The following is a 15,119-nucleotide window of genomic DNA, read 5'->3' as shown; positions in this document are numbered from 1 at the left end:
GCCCCCTGCCAGCCTGGGAACTCTGAGTCCTCTCCCCGGAAAGGTCTGGTGCAGGCAGGGGCCTGCCTCTAGGGGCAGGAGGGGAGTTCTAGCCACTTCTTCCCTTCTGCTGAGCCATAGCCCAACTGCAGCGCAGAGTGCTGTGGACACCTGTCCTCCAGCACTCGCTGACTCCACCCAGGCTCCCCTCAGCTGGTTCCACCTTTCAGGCCTAGAGACTATTACTGAGTGGATTTGTTTGCCTGGGGAGACAATAGAGCCTTTGTCAGCAGCAGAGGCTACTCCTGCTCCTTCTTTCGCATGGCAACAGGGGACCTGTGAAAGCAACGGCATGACTGCAGTTGGACCTTACGGACTCTTATCCCGTGCAGAGCAGAGGGGGTAGCCACGTGAATGGCTGAAACACCTCCAGGAGGAGCATGGATCGGGCCATTGTCCATCTGTGAACAGGTTTCAGCGCTGAGGGGGTTAACCCCGTGGACAACTGGTAGGACAGTTGGTTGTCTCCTGCCAGTTGCTTGATCCCTGCTTCAGGTGAAGTTTTACACTGCCACCCTCCAGGGGGGTAGCTGGGCACCTTCCATGTAAAAGCAATAGCTGAGGCCCTCGTGGACTCCAGCAAGGTTCTGGAACTTCTCCCTCGTTAGGGTGAAAAACTAAACAGCTTGTGTGTCTGTCTGGGTGACTCATCTGTTCCAGGCTTTTGGGGAGGAGGGGTGAGTTATGCAAATAGGGGTCTCCCTGTTGTCACTCCAGGCATCCTGGAGGAGGGAAACCCCCGACTGTTAGCCAAGAAGCAAAGGAGACAGCCAATTTCAATCATCATCTTTAACCAAAGAGAGACAGAGCTTGTAACTTTTACTCTGCAGCTTCTCAAGGCAGATGGTTTTTACAATCAAGGAAATCAAAGCATGACCCCATGTTTAAAGAAACAGAAATCAAGGTGCCTGGTTCTAGAGACCAGGGATGAATGTAAAACTCAGGCTTTTGGTCTCATTTAATGCTGCATCCAGTGTCACTCCCTGCTACAGGGTATCTGAAAAGCTTCTCCCTCCCCCGGGGCTGTCTGTGTACACACAGGGCCTGGCTGGGGTGAGGGCACAACTCTGAAATTACAGAGCATGAGGGCAGTGGAATCTCTCAGGGTAGAGATTAGGGAGCTTGGAGAGGCCTCAGTGTCCAGATTCTCCTCCCTTGGACCCAGAAGGCTGGCAATGTGGGAGGAAGCCCTTCCTTCTGTCCCAGACAGGCCCTGGCTGGTTGCAGCTCAAGGGTAATCGCGCCCTGCAGTGACTGAGTCCTCCCCTGCACTTCCTGCCGAGCGCCCCAGACTCACAGGGCAGCAGCTTGGGGCTTGTGCTTTCGAACAGCCCAAAGAAAAGGGGGCTCAACGCTCCCCTAAGGGGCCACTTGTGGCTAACCGCAGCTTTGCAGGGCCCTGCCTGATTAACTGCTTGCTTGGCTATAAATCCCTTTCCAGCTCCTCAGCCAGCAAAGCTGTAGCTCAGAGGTAGGCAAACTATGGCCCACAGGACCCTCCTGCCTGGCCCCTGAGCTCCCGGCTGGGGAGGCTAGCCTCCGGCCCCTCCCCTGCTGTCCCCCCTCCCTCGCAGCCGTGCCACGCGGCCAGCGCAACACACTGGGCGGCTGGGCAGTGCCGCTGCAGAGCTGTGGCCTGACCCGGGGCTCTGGGTGGCATGGGTGTAGCGCTGCCAGCCACCGGTGCTCCAGGCAGCATGGGAAGGGGGGGGTTGGATAGAGGGCAGAGGTCCCGGGGGCAGTCAGAAAGGAGAAGGGGCATTGGATGGGGCAGCAGGGGACAGGGAGTGGTGGATGGGGCAGGAGTCCTGGGGGGGTCAGATAGGGGGTGGGGGCTGGGACACGCCTGGCTGTTTGGGGAGAGACAGCCTCCCCTAACCGGCCCTCCCTACAATTTTGGAAACACAACGTGGCCCTCAGGCCAAAAAGTTTGCCTGCCCCTGCTGTAGCTTGAGCCTCAGCAGCATGTAACATGAAGCAGCGTGAGCCTGGTTTGTTCAGCTCCCTCGGGACTGGCAGAGGGATCCTCCTAAGCCCTGCTTCTGCCTGCCCCCAAAAGAACTTCCCAAGGAGCCCTTGTGGGCCTGCCCCATCCCCACCTTCTCAGAGCACGGCACAGCCAAAGGGACAGTAGAGCCAGTCAGGCGGGGCCCCCCCACAACACACTAGGGTCCAAGCACTGCCTTGGGGTTGCTCCCTTGCCCAGCTGCGTGGGTGGGGAAGGCCTTGTGCCTACACACTACCACTGGCCCCAGGGAACTTACGCGTCTCCCCTGCCGGAGCAGCAGAGGTAGGGAGCCTGCACTCACGAGCACAGGAGGCCAGGCTCACACAGCACGTCCCCTCTGGCACCCTGGCCTTGCCTGCCCACTGTCCTGTAACAGCCCTAAAGAGCGAGGGAACAGCAGCCAGCCTGACACAGGAGGAAGCTGGGCCCTGGCCACCTGCGTTGTCTGCTGTAGGAGCTCGGAGGTCTTTAGCAGCCTGGGCCCCATTTCCCCTCCACTCTCAGCCAGGGCCTGTTCAGCACAGACTCACCCCCCTGCACATTCTCAGTGAAGTGGTCCTCGAGCCTGGGGAGGCCACCCAGCAAGACAGAGGCCTTTACCGCACCTCGGCCAAGCTGCTGCCAGCCTCCGCGCGCCTCAGGCCTGGTGCTGTACCTTTCCAAAGCTAGTCGGGGCATATCTAGCACCACACAGCACGTGTCCTGGAACACGAGGAGTCCCCTGCAGCAAAGCCGGCAAAGGAACTCCTTGGCCAGCCAGCCATGAAGTCCGAAGCATTGGGGACGCGCCTTCAGCTTCTTTTGAAGAGGTGCTTTGATTTCGTGCCGTCTCAGGTGCACAGAACAGAGCCGATCCTCTGCGCCGTGGAAAAACGAGTCCCCAGCCAGGCCGTCTTCTCCCCACCCAGGAGGCCATGCTTCAGGTGGTGCAGCGTGGTCTTATAAAAACACCCCCCCACACGCCTCACAGCGGCTTCTCTGCAGCCTTCCCTCCTGCACCAACAAAACCGGCAAATCCAGCGGGTGAAGGGCGAGGCACTGGACTCCAGGACAGGGTTTGGTTTAGTTTTTTGTTTTGTTTTTTTTTTAAAAAAAGCACAATAAAGCTGTATTATTGAAGAAAGTGAAACCAACACCAGTTTTTGCATAAATATCAAGGCCATCAGAGGCTAAGGCTGTTTGCTTCCATTTAGTCAGTCATGCCAGCTCCACGCTCATCCTTTCACCTGCTCAGGTCCCTGAGAGAGATTTGTATTCCTGGAGGTCAGGGCACAAGCACAGCAGCGTCATCCTTCAGGCTGTCTCTTCCCGTTTGTCTGCAGGAAAAGGAGAGCAATTCCCGTCAGAGCCGGGCGGCGCTCAGGTGGGGTGACAGCTGCTTCACATCCACCCCAGCCTCCTGCCCGAGCTTTTTATACTGAGCCCAGCACACTGAGCAGCATGGGTTTCAGGCTCCCCTCTGTCTGAGCCACGGAACGGCGGTGCCCGTTAACAGAGCTGGGGGCTCTAGCCACTGCTCTTAGCTCTGGAAGCCCCTGGTTCAGTCTTGGGGTCAGCCAAGAGGGTGGCCACCTCCTGACGCTGCTGGTTTCTAAAGCTGAAGAGCCTGGGCTTGTGCAACCCCCCTCAGCCACGGTTTTATTGCCCCAAGAGGCAGAGTTACCTCCTAGCACGTCAGCCTGTTTCCGAGCAGCTTTGAGCCAGGTTGTTTCTGGACTGACTGATGTTTAGATAGAGGGATGGGGTCAAACTGGGCCAAACAGCCAGCGCTAGTGGGGATCCTAACAGGGCTACGTTTGTTCCTCGTCTCCCTTTGATTCAGGCATTAGGAGATGGGTCAGAGAAAGTCACAATTCTCCCCACCATCCCTGCCTAGCACTAAGCTGTTCTCCAGAGGGTTCCATCATCATCCTCTGTCTTGTTTTCTAGCCCTGTTCCTGCTGGTAGAGAGACAGGGTGAGTGCAGGACAGCAGAAGAGTTATGCGGGAGGAGAGCTGCAGTGGAGGGGAGGAGGGGCTGCAGGTTGGGATTGGGGTGCATTAACAGCTGAGAGTGGAGTGCATTGACAGCTGCAAGTGGGGGGTTGCAAGTCAGAATTGGAGTGCATTGACAGCTGTGAAGGGGCTGCAGTTTGGGATTGGCGTACATGGACAGCTGTGAGTGAGGGGCTGCAGGTCAGGATCACTATTCCCTCTAAGCTGTGGGCATGTGCGTGCACACACAGATCCTAAACCCCGCACACACGGCGAAACACCGCACGCACAAAAATTTGCACAGAAGCTCAATTTGCACAGAAGAAATTTTTTGCACACAGGGCCTGTCAAAAATTAGAGGGAACATTGGTCAGGATTGGGGTGCACTGGCAGAAATGAGAAGCTGCCTGGCTCCTACACTACCCTGTTACACCCTGCATTTTCCAATCGGCACCTCCTCTCCCACACTCCCCAATCCCTCTGTACCTTGTGCAGGGGGATTCTGCGATGGCGTCTCTGGGCCTGCCAGGTGCCCGGCTCTGCTGCTCTTGGCTGCGGGGGCCGCGTTCACAGACAGTTCGCTCTTAGTCCTGTTCTCTTCGGCCGAGGGAGCCTTTGCTTTACTGTCTGGTAGGGAACAGTTCAGCACTTCCTCCCCCTGCGGCTTTGGGCTCACAGGTGACTGACGCTGCCCCATGCCAAGCGAAGGCTTCCTGGCTATGGGAGGTGGAATCTTGCTGGACTTCCTCTGTGCTTGTGACTTGCCAGGGGGCACCTGGCCCTGCTGGGTCATTGCTGGGACTGTGGAACGCTGCCCGGAGAAATTCATCAGCTCAGCTACCAAGTTCCTCTTCAGGTCGGCCTGAGCCTCCGGGGAAGATGGGGTCTCTATGACCAGCTTCTTGGAGCTCTTGGCGAAGATGAAGCTGGCGGTGGAGGCAGGTGATTTGTGGATGGGGGACACCTGGCCGTCCTTGGCATCCCCAGCGGTGGGCTCCAAGCCAGAGGCCGCGTGACCTGGGAGAGTCAGCTTGTTGCCATTGGTCCTGTCCACCAGTCTGGAGGTCGGGGCGTCTCTGGAGGACAAGGTGGAAGTCTTCAGCCGTACGGCATTTTGCAGCTGGTTCAAAGGCACGGTGTCTTTGGAAGAAGGGGACTGCCGCAGGGACAGCGACTTGCGGATGGGTTTCTGGGGGACAGGCTGAGCCTGCTTCCCTAGGCCATTGGCGCCCGGTCCATTCTGGCCAGGCGTCTGCTTGCCCGGGCCGGCCGGCGCGTGAACGCTGACCGAACGCAGGCGCACCATCTGCAGCAGGGAGGGAGTGACGATGGGGAGGTTAGCGTCCTCCTTTGGCGTGGGGTTGCTCTTACTTCGAGAGACAGGCTCCTTCTTAGGATCCAGCCGGGAGCCATTCGTTGTCTTCTTCAGGCTTGCTTGAGGCTGCAGAACCATGGGCGGGGCTGGAGCCGCAGGTGCAGGGGGTGGGGCTGCAGCCACTGCAGGCTGGGGCTGGCTAGGCTGCAAGCTGGGTGTTGCTCCGGCTGATGTGGGCACGGTGATCAGCATGGGCAACTCCCCGGCGGGAGCTGGCAGTGTTGATCCAGCCAACAGGCCCTGGTGCTGCTGAATCCTCAAGGAGACTTTGGTGGAGAACGCGAGCGAGGCTGCCCCTGGACCATCCCCCGTGGGTGCTGCTTTCAGGCTGGCCGGCTGCTCGGAGCCCGTGAGCTCTGGCTGGGCTGCAACAGAGGAAGACACCGCGGTTCCAGTGACAGGGAGAGGCTCCGGCAGGGTGGAGAAGCTGGCCTCGTCTGGAGGAGGGAAGTCCGCCATGGACAGATCCTGCTCGTCCAGCGCTGGGGGGGGAGGTGGGGGCCACGAGGGGTCCTGAGGCACCTCCTGAGTAGTCTCTGAGTGGGGGGCCTCTGGGCTTGCCTCACCCTTTTTCACTGGTGGTGGTGGAGGATGGTAGGGAGGTGGAGGAGATGGAGGGGGTGACCTGCTAGTGGGCTTGGGAAGCACCGAGGGCTCCTGGATGGCCATGCTCGGGGCAGGGGAGGAGACAGCGGGGCTGGCAGAAGGCGCTGCCTGCCGGAGTTTGACAGGCGGGGGGGAGATAGGGGCCGGCACCTTGGGGTGAGGAGGAATAATGAACCTGTCCATTCTACTCTGCAAGGAAAGGGCCGGGCCAGCTGGGGGCGCCACGGTCTCTGCAGGGGCTGGGTCGGAGGTGGAGGAGGATAAGGATGCCAGGGAGGAGGAGATGGACAGCACAGGAGACTGCAGCGAGCAGACCCTCTCCGGTTTCTTTGGCTGGGGCCTCCTCTTTCCTGGAGACGAGGCGTGAGAGCCAAGGCCTTTTGTGGGGAGGGTAGGGGTGCCGCTCTGACTCGAATAGCCACTGGAGGGCGACATGGTGCGCTTGAATCCCTCAGGGGAGCTCTGCCTGGAGGGGGCCTGCTGCTCCCTGAGGATGACGGCCACCCCCTCCACCTCCCTCTGGAGCTTCTCCCCCGGCACCGGGCTGCACCGGGACACGTCGGGGGAGCTGGCGTCAGCCGAGTAGGCCAGGCTCTCGGAGCGGATGCTGCTGGTCTCGCTCAGCGAGCCGGGCGAGAAGACCTCGTCCTCGCCCAGGGGGCTCTGGCTCTCCAGGCACGGTGTCCACGGCTCACGCTGGTGTCGGGGATCTGGCTTAGGGGGCAGGCCCAGCACTTTCTGCCCCCCCTCGCCCACCGCTTGCTGCTGCTCAGCCCTTTGGTGCAGGGAGTGGGTCCTCCTAGGGGGCGCCGGCGGTTTCTTCATTTTCCTGAGGGACACGCTGCGCGTGGAAGAGCGGTCACTCCTCACGCTCACGGTGTCCGAGCTGCCCGCCATGCTGCCGGTGCTGTACGCGGGGGAGGTCCTGCCACTGCTGCCCCCCAGCCCCGCTGCCAGCAGGCCGTGGGCTGTGTAGGCGGGCCTGGCCTTGGCACAGGAGTTGGTGCAGCTCGCGGCACTGTAGACACTGAGCTGGTCCGTGTCGGACCGGCCTGCCGTATCCGCCTCGCTGGGCGGCCCAGCCCCCCCCTTCCTGCTGTCGGAGCCGCCCTGCGAGGAGATGGTGGAGCTGTCGGACACTATGGTCTCCGTGGACTGGGAGTGGCTCCAGTTGTCGCTGGAGGAGGAGTGCTCCCGGCTGCGGCCGCCGGGCTCCGAGAAGCGGGCGAGGGAGCGGACTGAGGCTGGGCTGGAGGAAACCAGGCTGCAGCGGCTCAGCGTCCGCACGCTGCTCCTGCTCAGCGCGATGACGTCCACCATGGGGGGCAGGACGGCGTTGGGAATGATCTTGGACATGTAGGTGGCCTGGGGGGAAATGGACATAACAGGGCCCAGCAGCTCCGGAGGAGGGCTGGCGTTGGTGGTCATGCCCGGCACAGCCAGTGACTTCGGCCTCAGCAAGGGAGACAGCTTGGCTGCCGTCCTCCTCCCTAGCAGCATGTCGTCGTAGTAGACGCGGTTGATGTGCCTCTGGATGGCTGCGTCTGACTCTGCCTCCTCCAGGGCTTGCAGGGATATGCGAGCGCCGCCCTTGGGGGCTGGTGGGGGCTGCAGGTTTCCATTGATGGTGGGGATGTGGATTGTGCCACCGTCTGCCTCATCACCATTCACCAAGGGCTGGGATGCCATGCTGGGGGGGCTCCCGCCCTGCCTGGGGCCGTCTCTGGGGGAATCACTGCCAGGGCGTTTCCTCAGCTCGTGACTGTTTCTCAGACCTGAGGGTGGATAGGAGCAAAACCCGTATCATTATAAACCGATCCTGGCGGGCAGGCAGCCCTTGCTGATTGCATACAGGGGTTACTATGGGCTGGCAGGGCTCACTTAATCAACGCTGGCCAAGCCGGGGCCTCAGTGCAGCTCAGTCCGCCTGTTCTCTCCCTGGGACACCCAGGAGTTCAGACTCCTGAGGGCTGTAATACCATGGTCTGCTTCTGCTTGTCGGGCAGGGTGTGACGCGGCTGGATGGGGTGAGGGCCTCTGCTACACAGGAGGTCAGATCGGGGGCTCTGGTGGTCCCTTTTGCCTTACACTCTGACTCCTCCCCGCCGCCCCTTGGACACTCCACTGCTAAAGGGGTGGCAGGGGGACCTCCAGGAATAAGCCAGCTCCTAGCCTGAGCCGGAGCTGAAGTCTCAGCAGGGAGAGAACTCTGGCTCACTTATGCACACGGAGCAGCCACCGTTCCTGAGCTCTCCCTCCAGCAAGGCCCATCTGCCCTCCTTACCCAGCTCTTTCTGGACATGCTGGGGGATGCCCAGCACCGTCGTCCTCCTCTCCTTCCTCCTCTTCCCTGCCTTCTCCGAGGATTTGGGGAAGGAGTCGTGAGGCCGGAAGGTGGAACCTGAAATGAAATTACGATGAAATAAAGTCCCAGACTGGTAAGCAGGGACCAGCCACTGTGACGTCGCCCGCCCACGGTCTGCGCCTCTGTAGGAACACAGGCCCACATCAGACCTAAGTAAACAATGGTTTTAAATTGAGGTTGGATTTTACCATGAGTGAGAGGCCCCAGGTCTGTGACCAAAAAGACTGAGACCATAAGAAAGGGGAACCGTTTGTGGTAAACTTGTAACAACCCTGGAAATACCAGGTATCTTATTTAAGGGTTGGGCCAAGCACTAGAAATAAAGAAAACATGGGTAATTGGGCACCAGGTGCAGCAAATAATTGGCAGGAAATGCTTAGTCCAGTAGCAGGGGAAAATATGGCAAAGTGAGATAAGAAGAAAACCTTGGAGAAAGCAGAGTGCAGCTCTCAGCTGCTATAGCCGAGTTTAGTGAAGGTCCAATAACCAGCAATGCCGTCACTTGTTTGTTACAGAGCACAAAATGCCCCGCGTTCTAGGGCTGCTTTGTCAAGGGCTGCTTTGTCAGAGCGTTCCTTACCCCTCTGGAGCCATGCCATGATGGGAAGGCGTCTCCCAGGTCTGAACCAGCTGTAAATATCTTGGCCAATGCTTGCAAATGGACTGTAGCTGGGTATCGAATATAAGGCTGTTTATGTTTATATTGGTACTTTGGATGTAATCAACACCGAGTAGCCATTGGGGCTAACGAAGGAATGCCTGCGTGGAAACTGAGTCCTGGAAAACCTTGACAAAGCTATCAGGGAAATGATCTCCCACCATTCCGGTGTCATTCTGCCAGGAGTTCTCCCTGCTACTGCCCTAGAGCACAGTCCAGCCCCAGTGCAGGGGAGCCAGGCTCAGGACGACCAGTGGAGCCCTGACAGCTGTGTGAGCATACAATGAACATCTGCACAATCTATTGGGAGTGGCAGCTACCCTGGGCAGAGCTTGGAAGAGTACTACTACTCCCTGCCAGCGGCCCTGCCCTAATCCCGGAACAGTCCCTCCCCCCATCTCAGCTGCAACCTCTGGCCCAAAGGACAGGCTTGATGTCCCTTGTGGAATCACCCAGCAGTCCTCAGGCTACCCAAACCCCAGCTCACACGTCTCGGCTGGATTTTGTGCTTAACTCTCGCCAGAGCAGACTGCTGAGATGGCTCACCCTTCCCAAAACTCCCACCCTGCCCGTGGCTAGTACCTTTCCTCTGGATCATCTCCGAGCGGATGGAGAGGGCATCCTCGGAGGCATTCTCCGTTGTGCACGACTGGGTCCTGCTTCGGAAGGAGATCTCATCCTCCTCTGTAGAGGTGTGGGAAGACTGCATGGGGAGGAGAACAGATTCAAATAAGTCCTGAGCCTTATAGGAACAGATGCCTCCCTCCTTGTGCAAGCCGCTCCCCAGCATCAGAGTCCCCCAACTGGGCCCCTTCTCAGCCAGAAAGTGACTCAGCAGCTACGCACTCTGAAGACATAAAACTTCTCGGAGGCCCAGTGTTATGAGTCAGCCCCATCTGCATGCAGGCAGAACCCTCCCAACTAGGAAATGGGGCCAGAGAGGGCAGGCGGGAAAGCCCTCTGCCCCAGGTTCCCTTGGGCCCCCTTGACAGAGAGGGCCCAGCAAGAGGGAATGAATGCCCAGCAGTGACCTGACCTGGCACCAGATGGCGCTGCCTACTTCACCTACCCGTGAAAATGAGCCCTTAGCAGCGAGTGGCCAGCTGCAGTTGTCTGACTGGGGATGCACTGATTGCAGTTGAATTTAACCTGGCTCCCAAGCGAAGTGCAGCCAAACTGGCATAACCCTGGTGTGAGCCAGAAGGAGAGTTCCACCCAGCCCTCGGCACCACTGCGTGCACCCTGAGCTTCCCGGATTTCATCTCTTTCTGCCCAAGGGAGGGGAGTGCCTCTCGAACATGCCAGATGGGAATGAGGGAGCAGCCTGGCTGTAGATGATTAGGAAGGGCATTGGGAGGGATGCAAACAATTGCACAGCGGTGGAGCTGCAATTTGCCGCAGCGGGACCCCAGAGCCCCCTCCCTGGGTGAAACAGCAGCACAAAATCCCAGCTGGCAAATGGGCAGCTGCATTTGCCAGCAACACCCTGCAGTTTATTTCTGCTGCCTCTCTCTGAAAACTACCACGCTGTCCATCTTCCCCTCCTCTTCTCTGTGCCTCCTCCCTCCCCCATCTACACACTCACGGGCATTAAGGCTGCTCGCTCGCAGCCCAGCGCTGCATTGCTCTGCTAGAGCTTTGTCCAGTCTCATTTCCAACATCGCCAGCTCTGGGGCTCCCCCAAATTCCCTTGGGAGACCGTTTCATAGCCCAGCAGACCCTATCTGTGGGAAATACATCCTGACATTCAACCTACATTTTCCTTGCTTGATAATATGGCAACCAAATCAATGGTCTGCAGTTGGGGTGTCTGCAGCCAATATGAATAGCCTTGTCGTTCAAGCTGGGAGTCACGAGATCTGGGCTCCATCTCCAGTGGCTTAATTGGCTGGCCTTGGCCAAGTCACTTACCTGCTTTCTGCCTCAGTTTCCCCATTTTGCAAAGCAAAGATGATAATCCCTCTCTCACAAGGCATAGCGAGCATTATGCTGCCGAAGACAAAGGTACCCTCCACTTAGCCTCTGCCCAGCTGGATACGTTTAGATGAACCATGCCAGCATATGAATCATATTTGCTGCTCTTCTCCAAATTCCCTCAAACATTTGATATGGAGGAGTTCAGAACCTGCCCCACAGGGCTCTATCTGAGGTACTGTGTAGGACAGAGGTCTCAGGTTTGCCTTCCCCAGTGGCTCTGTCTGCCCTACTGAGTTACAGTCTCACTTCTCAGCTTTCTGCCTCTCAATCTGCCACCAAAGGGGTTACGAAAGCAAAAAACCAGACAGTCAGCTGTTGGAGCAAATACACGCAGTGAGGCTCTAGGAGTGGGAAGGGCGTGGGCGGAGGAGGGTCAGAGGCCCAGAGACAGGCTGAAACCAAACTTTGGCCAAAGGGGCGGGCATTTTTTGGCTGTTAGAGACTGGGGAGGATCTGTGGACATGGGGCCAAGTGGGTCACAGTTGGGCAGGCCCTCCCCACCACTTGTTACTGCCAAGATAAACCTAAGGGAATAACTCCAGTGAACGGAAAAGCATGCATCAGGACTCAGCCCTATCAGCTCATACGTCCTGCTGCTTCTTAGTGCCACAGCATCTGATTGCATCTCTCAGCTCCTTGTGTCCCCCCTGAACCCCCAGGGTTTCCCTTCCTCGGCCATCGCCCCCTAAAAGCTGCTTGCCAGGATGCTCCCTCACTGCCAGGCTCTTTTAGACCCAGCGTGAGTGGGAAGGCACCCAAGAGACAATGTTTCGGGGATGCCCAGGCCTTCCCCATGATGGGGCGGGGGAGCACCCAGGAACATTCCCCGCCCAGCACTGTACCTGCCCCCACTGCAGGGGCAATGACTGCTTTGTGTATCAGCAGAGTACACTGCATGCCAACCAGCACCCTAGCCCAGAGAACCACGGGCAGGGGCGGGTGGGGTGAGGGCAGTCACCCACCTGGATGCTGTTGCTGTCTCCGTAGTCCCAGCCACTCCTGGTCTGTTTTTGTTTTTCTAGAAGAGGAAAGATGGAAAAAAATCCCTAAGGAAAATGTAAGATAGGAGGAGTCCCCTCAAACTGTGGGCTGGCGGAACGGCTGTGCCTGGAGGCCCCGGCCTTGGGGCGCAGGAACGGAGCAGCCCAGAGTAGGGCTGGGGGACAGCAGGTGACGCGGGCCCTGCGTGTCCTGCAGATCAATACGCCCCCATCCCCCCAGCTGCAACCACTCCACCTTCTCTGCCAGGCCCACAGTGACTGGACTCTGGTCAGAGACAAAAACAGCCCACCCACAGCCCCGCCTGTCCAACCAAGAAGCAGGCGCGGGGGGGTGTGGGTGGCAGCATGGGTGGGTGCAGGCTGCTGGAACATATATACTGGGCCTGTGTGAGAGAGTGAGATTTGGGGGGTGGGGGCCGGGGGGGGGTCAGATTTATGTGACCCCCTCCTGCTTTGACTCTTCCTCCCCTCAGTGTGTCGGCTACACCAGTGCTGCGTCCCTTGATGCTTGCCTCACACCAGGGCGTGCCATGCCTCGTTTGTATCCCCAGGGAGCACCTGGGCCTGCCCCACCCCCTGGGAGACCCTCTCCCCCTGGATGCATGCTCAGGTGAAAGCAGGAGCAGAGTACCTGGAGCGGACAAGCAGCCCCGTGGGGGACGGATCGTACCTTGGTGCTGCAGAGATTTGAGCCCTGCCTGAGCCTGGTTGTGCAGCTCTTCCAGGTGCGGCGGGCGGCTGCTGGGGAAGAAGACATTGTCGGGCTGCTCCGCTCCTGCCTTGTACTGGACATTCAGCCTCTTCTTGTTCTCAGCCTTGGCAGAGCCTGGGAAGGCAAAAGGAATCAGCCTTGTACCACCACATCCCAGCACCTGCAGCCAGGGCTCCTGGGACGGGGAGGAGACAGCAAGAGGCAGCTCCAGGCCCAGGCCCCCATCAGTGCTGAGCTGCCCTCACACTCACAGCTTCCCGGTGCGGTGACTTCATCGGGGACAACTATTTGTTCCCACCCTCGCTCCTGGTTGACTGACTCTGTCAGTAAGACGGAAGCAGAGCGGGGCAGCCACCCGGCCTGAAGGAATCCTGGTGCCCCAGTTGGGGGGCGGGGGGGTGCAGAGGGGAGAGTGCATTACAGAACGTGGGGGGGAGCCCAAATAGAAGCAGATGTGCAAATAGGGGGGCACTGGGGGACTTCTGGGGAAGCAGCAGGCGTGAGTCCCCTGGACTCATTGGAGGCCTAGGCTCTCTCGCTCCCACCTGGTCCTGCTCACACATACGCCTGGCCACACCAGTGGGATGCCGACGACTCCTGCTTCACCCCTAGGGCTCCACCCAATGCCCATCCAGCCATGCGAGCCCCTCACAGCCCGGCCGCAGGTAGGGAGGGGCCATCCCATCCTGTACAGACAGGATCTGAGGCCCAGGGTAGATTCAGTGCATTATACAGCAACTTGTGGCAGAACTGGGAACTGACCCCAGATCTCTCAAGTGCCTGCTCGGTGCATCCTTCCTAAGCATTAAGAGGATCTCCATCGCCCTTGCGGGGCACGGCCAGGGTTAACTCGCTCTCCCTGACAAAGCTAGGGGCAAAGCTAGATAGCTGAGGGCCTGGCCCTGCTGGGGAAGGTCAGTGCTCAGGGCAGGTCTACACTTAACAAGCTGCAGCTGCGCAGCTGTTGCACGTTAGTGAAGACACTACTATGCTGACGGGAGAAGCCCTCCCATCGCCCTCGTGCTGCCTACACCAGCAGCTAGGTCGGCCTAACTGCATTGCTTTGGGGGGTGGATTTTTCACACCCTTGAGTGACATAGTTCCACCGATGTACGTTTATAGCGTAGCCCTGGCCGCAGTCTCTGCTCCAGGAACCCCTCCTCCGGTCACACTCCCCTTGGCATCCCTCCTCTGCTGGAGTCTGTATCCCCATGGCCTGGCATTTCTGACTCTGCGATGCCAGCAGGAATCAGCAAGCCAGCTAGGCGAGTCCAGGGCTTTTGCATTTCCGGTATCCATTGCAGCAGATCCCTTCATTGGCAGCTCCTCTTACAGCCCTGTGCTGGCAGAGGTGACCTGATACCTTCCCCACCAGCCCCTGGCTTTGGCAGCGGGAGGCTGCAGGTCTGACTCTGCTCTTTTGGAAGTGGATCCTGTGCCTTTAAAATGAATGCACTGAATAAGTGAAAGCTCCCCGGGGTGTATCACATGACTGAGACCAGAAATATCTGTGCACCTTGCACACAAACCAAATGAGCCAGCAGCTCTGGGCAGCTTAAAGAGACAGGCCACATCAGCCCTCCACAGAGCCCCAAAGCCTGCAACTTCATCTCTGGGAGCTGCAGCCACCTCAGGGACTAAGGAGCCAATCCTAAACCAATGGGAGCAGAGGGTGCCCAATGCCTTGCAGGATGGGACCAGAGGGCTGTCTGGCATTATCTCGAGGGTAGAGGGTAATTGCCGGCTGATTTACTGCTGCCCTAGTGATCAAAATACCTTGAGAAACAGTCAGGCCCTTAAATACACCCCTAATAATAGTATTGATATGCTATTTATAGCGCAACTTTGAGCCAATAAATGACCAATAATCCGTTGTCCTTATTATACAACCCCTTTCATCTGAGGATCTCAAAGCACATTACAAACACTAAGTAAGCATCATAACTGCCTCTCTTCCCCACAAAGTTGCTATATATTGTAATAAACTAGATTTTGGGGGCATGATTGTCTTCCGCTAGGAGGAATCGAAATAGCTCAACTGAGTTATAGTCCCTATGTGGACAATAACTAAAAGAGAATCTCCTTACATCCAAGTGGCAGGGGCCTGTGGATTGGAAATGAAACAGGAGGACCAACTTTCTATCCCCATGGTCTCTGTGAAGTTCTGAGCAGCTGCAGGGGTTTAAGCACAGGATTCAAAGTTGTCACTAACTGGCTACAGTGGGATTTATTCCCAGATAAGAATCCCCATTTCACAGATGGGAAAACTGAGGCACAAATCACATGCCCAGAGTCATACAGTGAGTCAGTGGAAGAGCCAGGAACAGAGCCTAGGGGCTTTGAGACCCAACCCCCTGCTCCAGTTACTGGATATTACTTCCTTTGTCTTGTCTACACAGATTTT

At 58.0% G+C, this 15,119-nt stretch overlaps 1 protein-coding gene across 4 annotated transcripts in view; it reads right to left on the bottom strand.

The window, feature by feature from the left end:
- Positions 1-813: 813 nt before the first annotated feature.
- Positions 814-15,119, bottom strand: part of NHSL3 (NHS like 3) — a 55,701-nt gene continuing 41,395 nt past the window's right edge. For 3 of the 4 annotated variants that reach the window (XM_073317735.2, XM_073317736.2, XM_073317737.2), the window contains exons 2-7: positions 12,674-12,829; positions 11,965-12,020; positions 9,608-9,728; positions 8,287-8,403; positions 4,508-7,777; positions 814-3,363 (exon numbers count right to left, since the gene is read on the bottom strand). In XM_073317735.2, the coding sequence (XP_073173836.1) occupies positions 3,341-3,363; positions 4,508-7,777; positions 8,287-8,403; positions 9,608-9,728; positions 11,965-12,020; positions 12,674-12,829 (3,743 nt within the window). In that variant the 3' untranslated portion in view covers positions 814-3,340. Of the gene's footprint in view, positions 3,364-4,507; positions 7,778-8,286; positions 8,404-9,607; positions 9,729-10,936; positions 11,944-11,964; positions 12,021-12,673; positions 12,830-15,119 lie in introns of those variants that run through there. The other variant, XM_073317738.2, reaches the window with a different exon arrangement.

Source organism: Lepidochelys kempii, chromosome 19 (genome assembly GCF_965140285.1).
Source record: "Lepidochelys kempii isolate rLepKem1 chromosome 19, rLepKem1.hap1, whole genome shotgun sequence".
Lineage (NCBI taxonomy): Eukaryota > Metazoa > Chordata > Testudines > Cheloniidae > Lepidochelys > Lepidochelys kempii.
The sequence above is the reverse complement of the archived record's forward strand: the minus strand, read 5'-3'. Positions and strand labels throughout refer to the sequence as shown.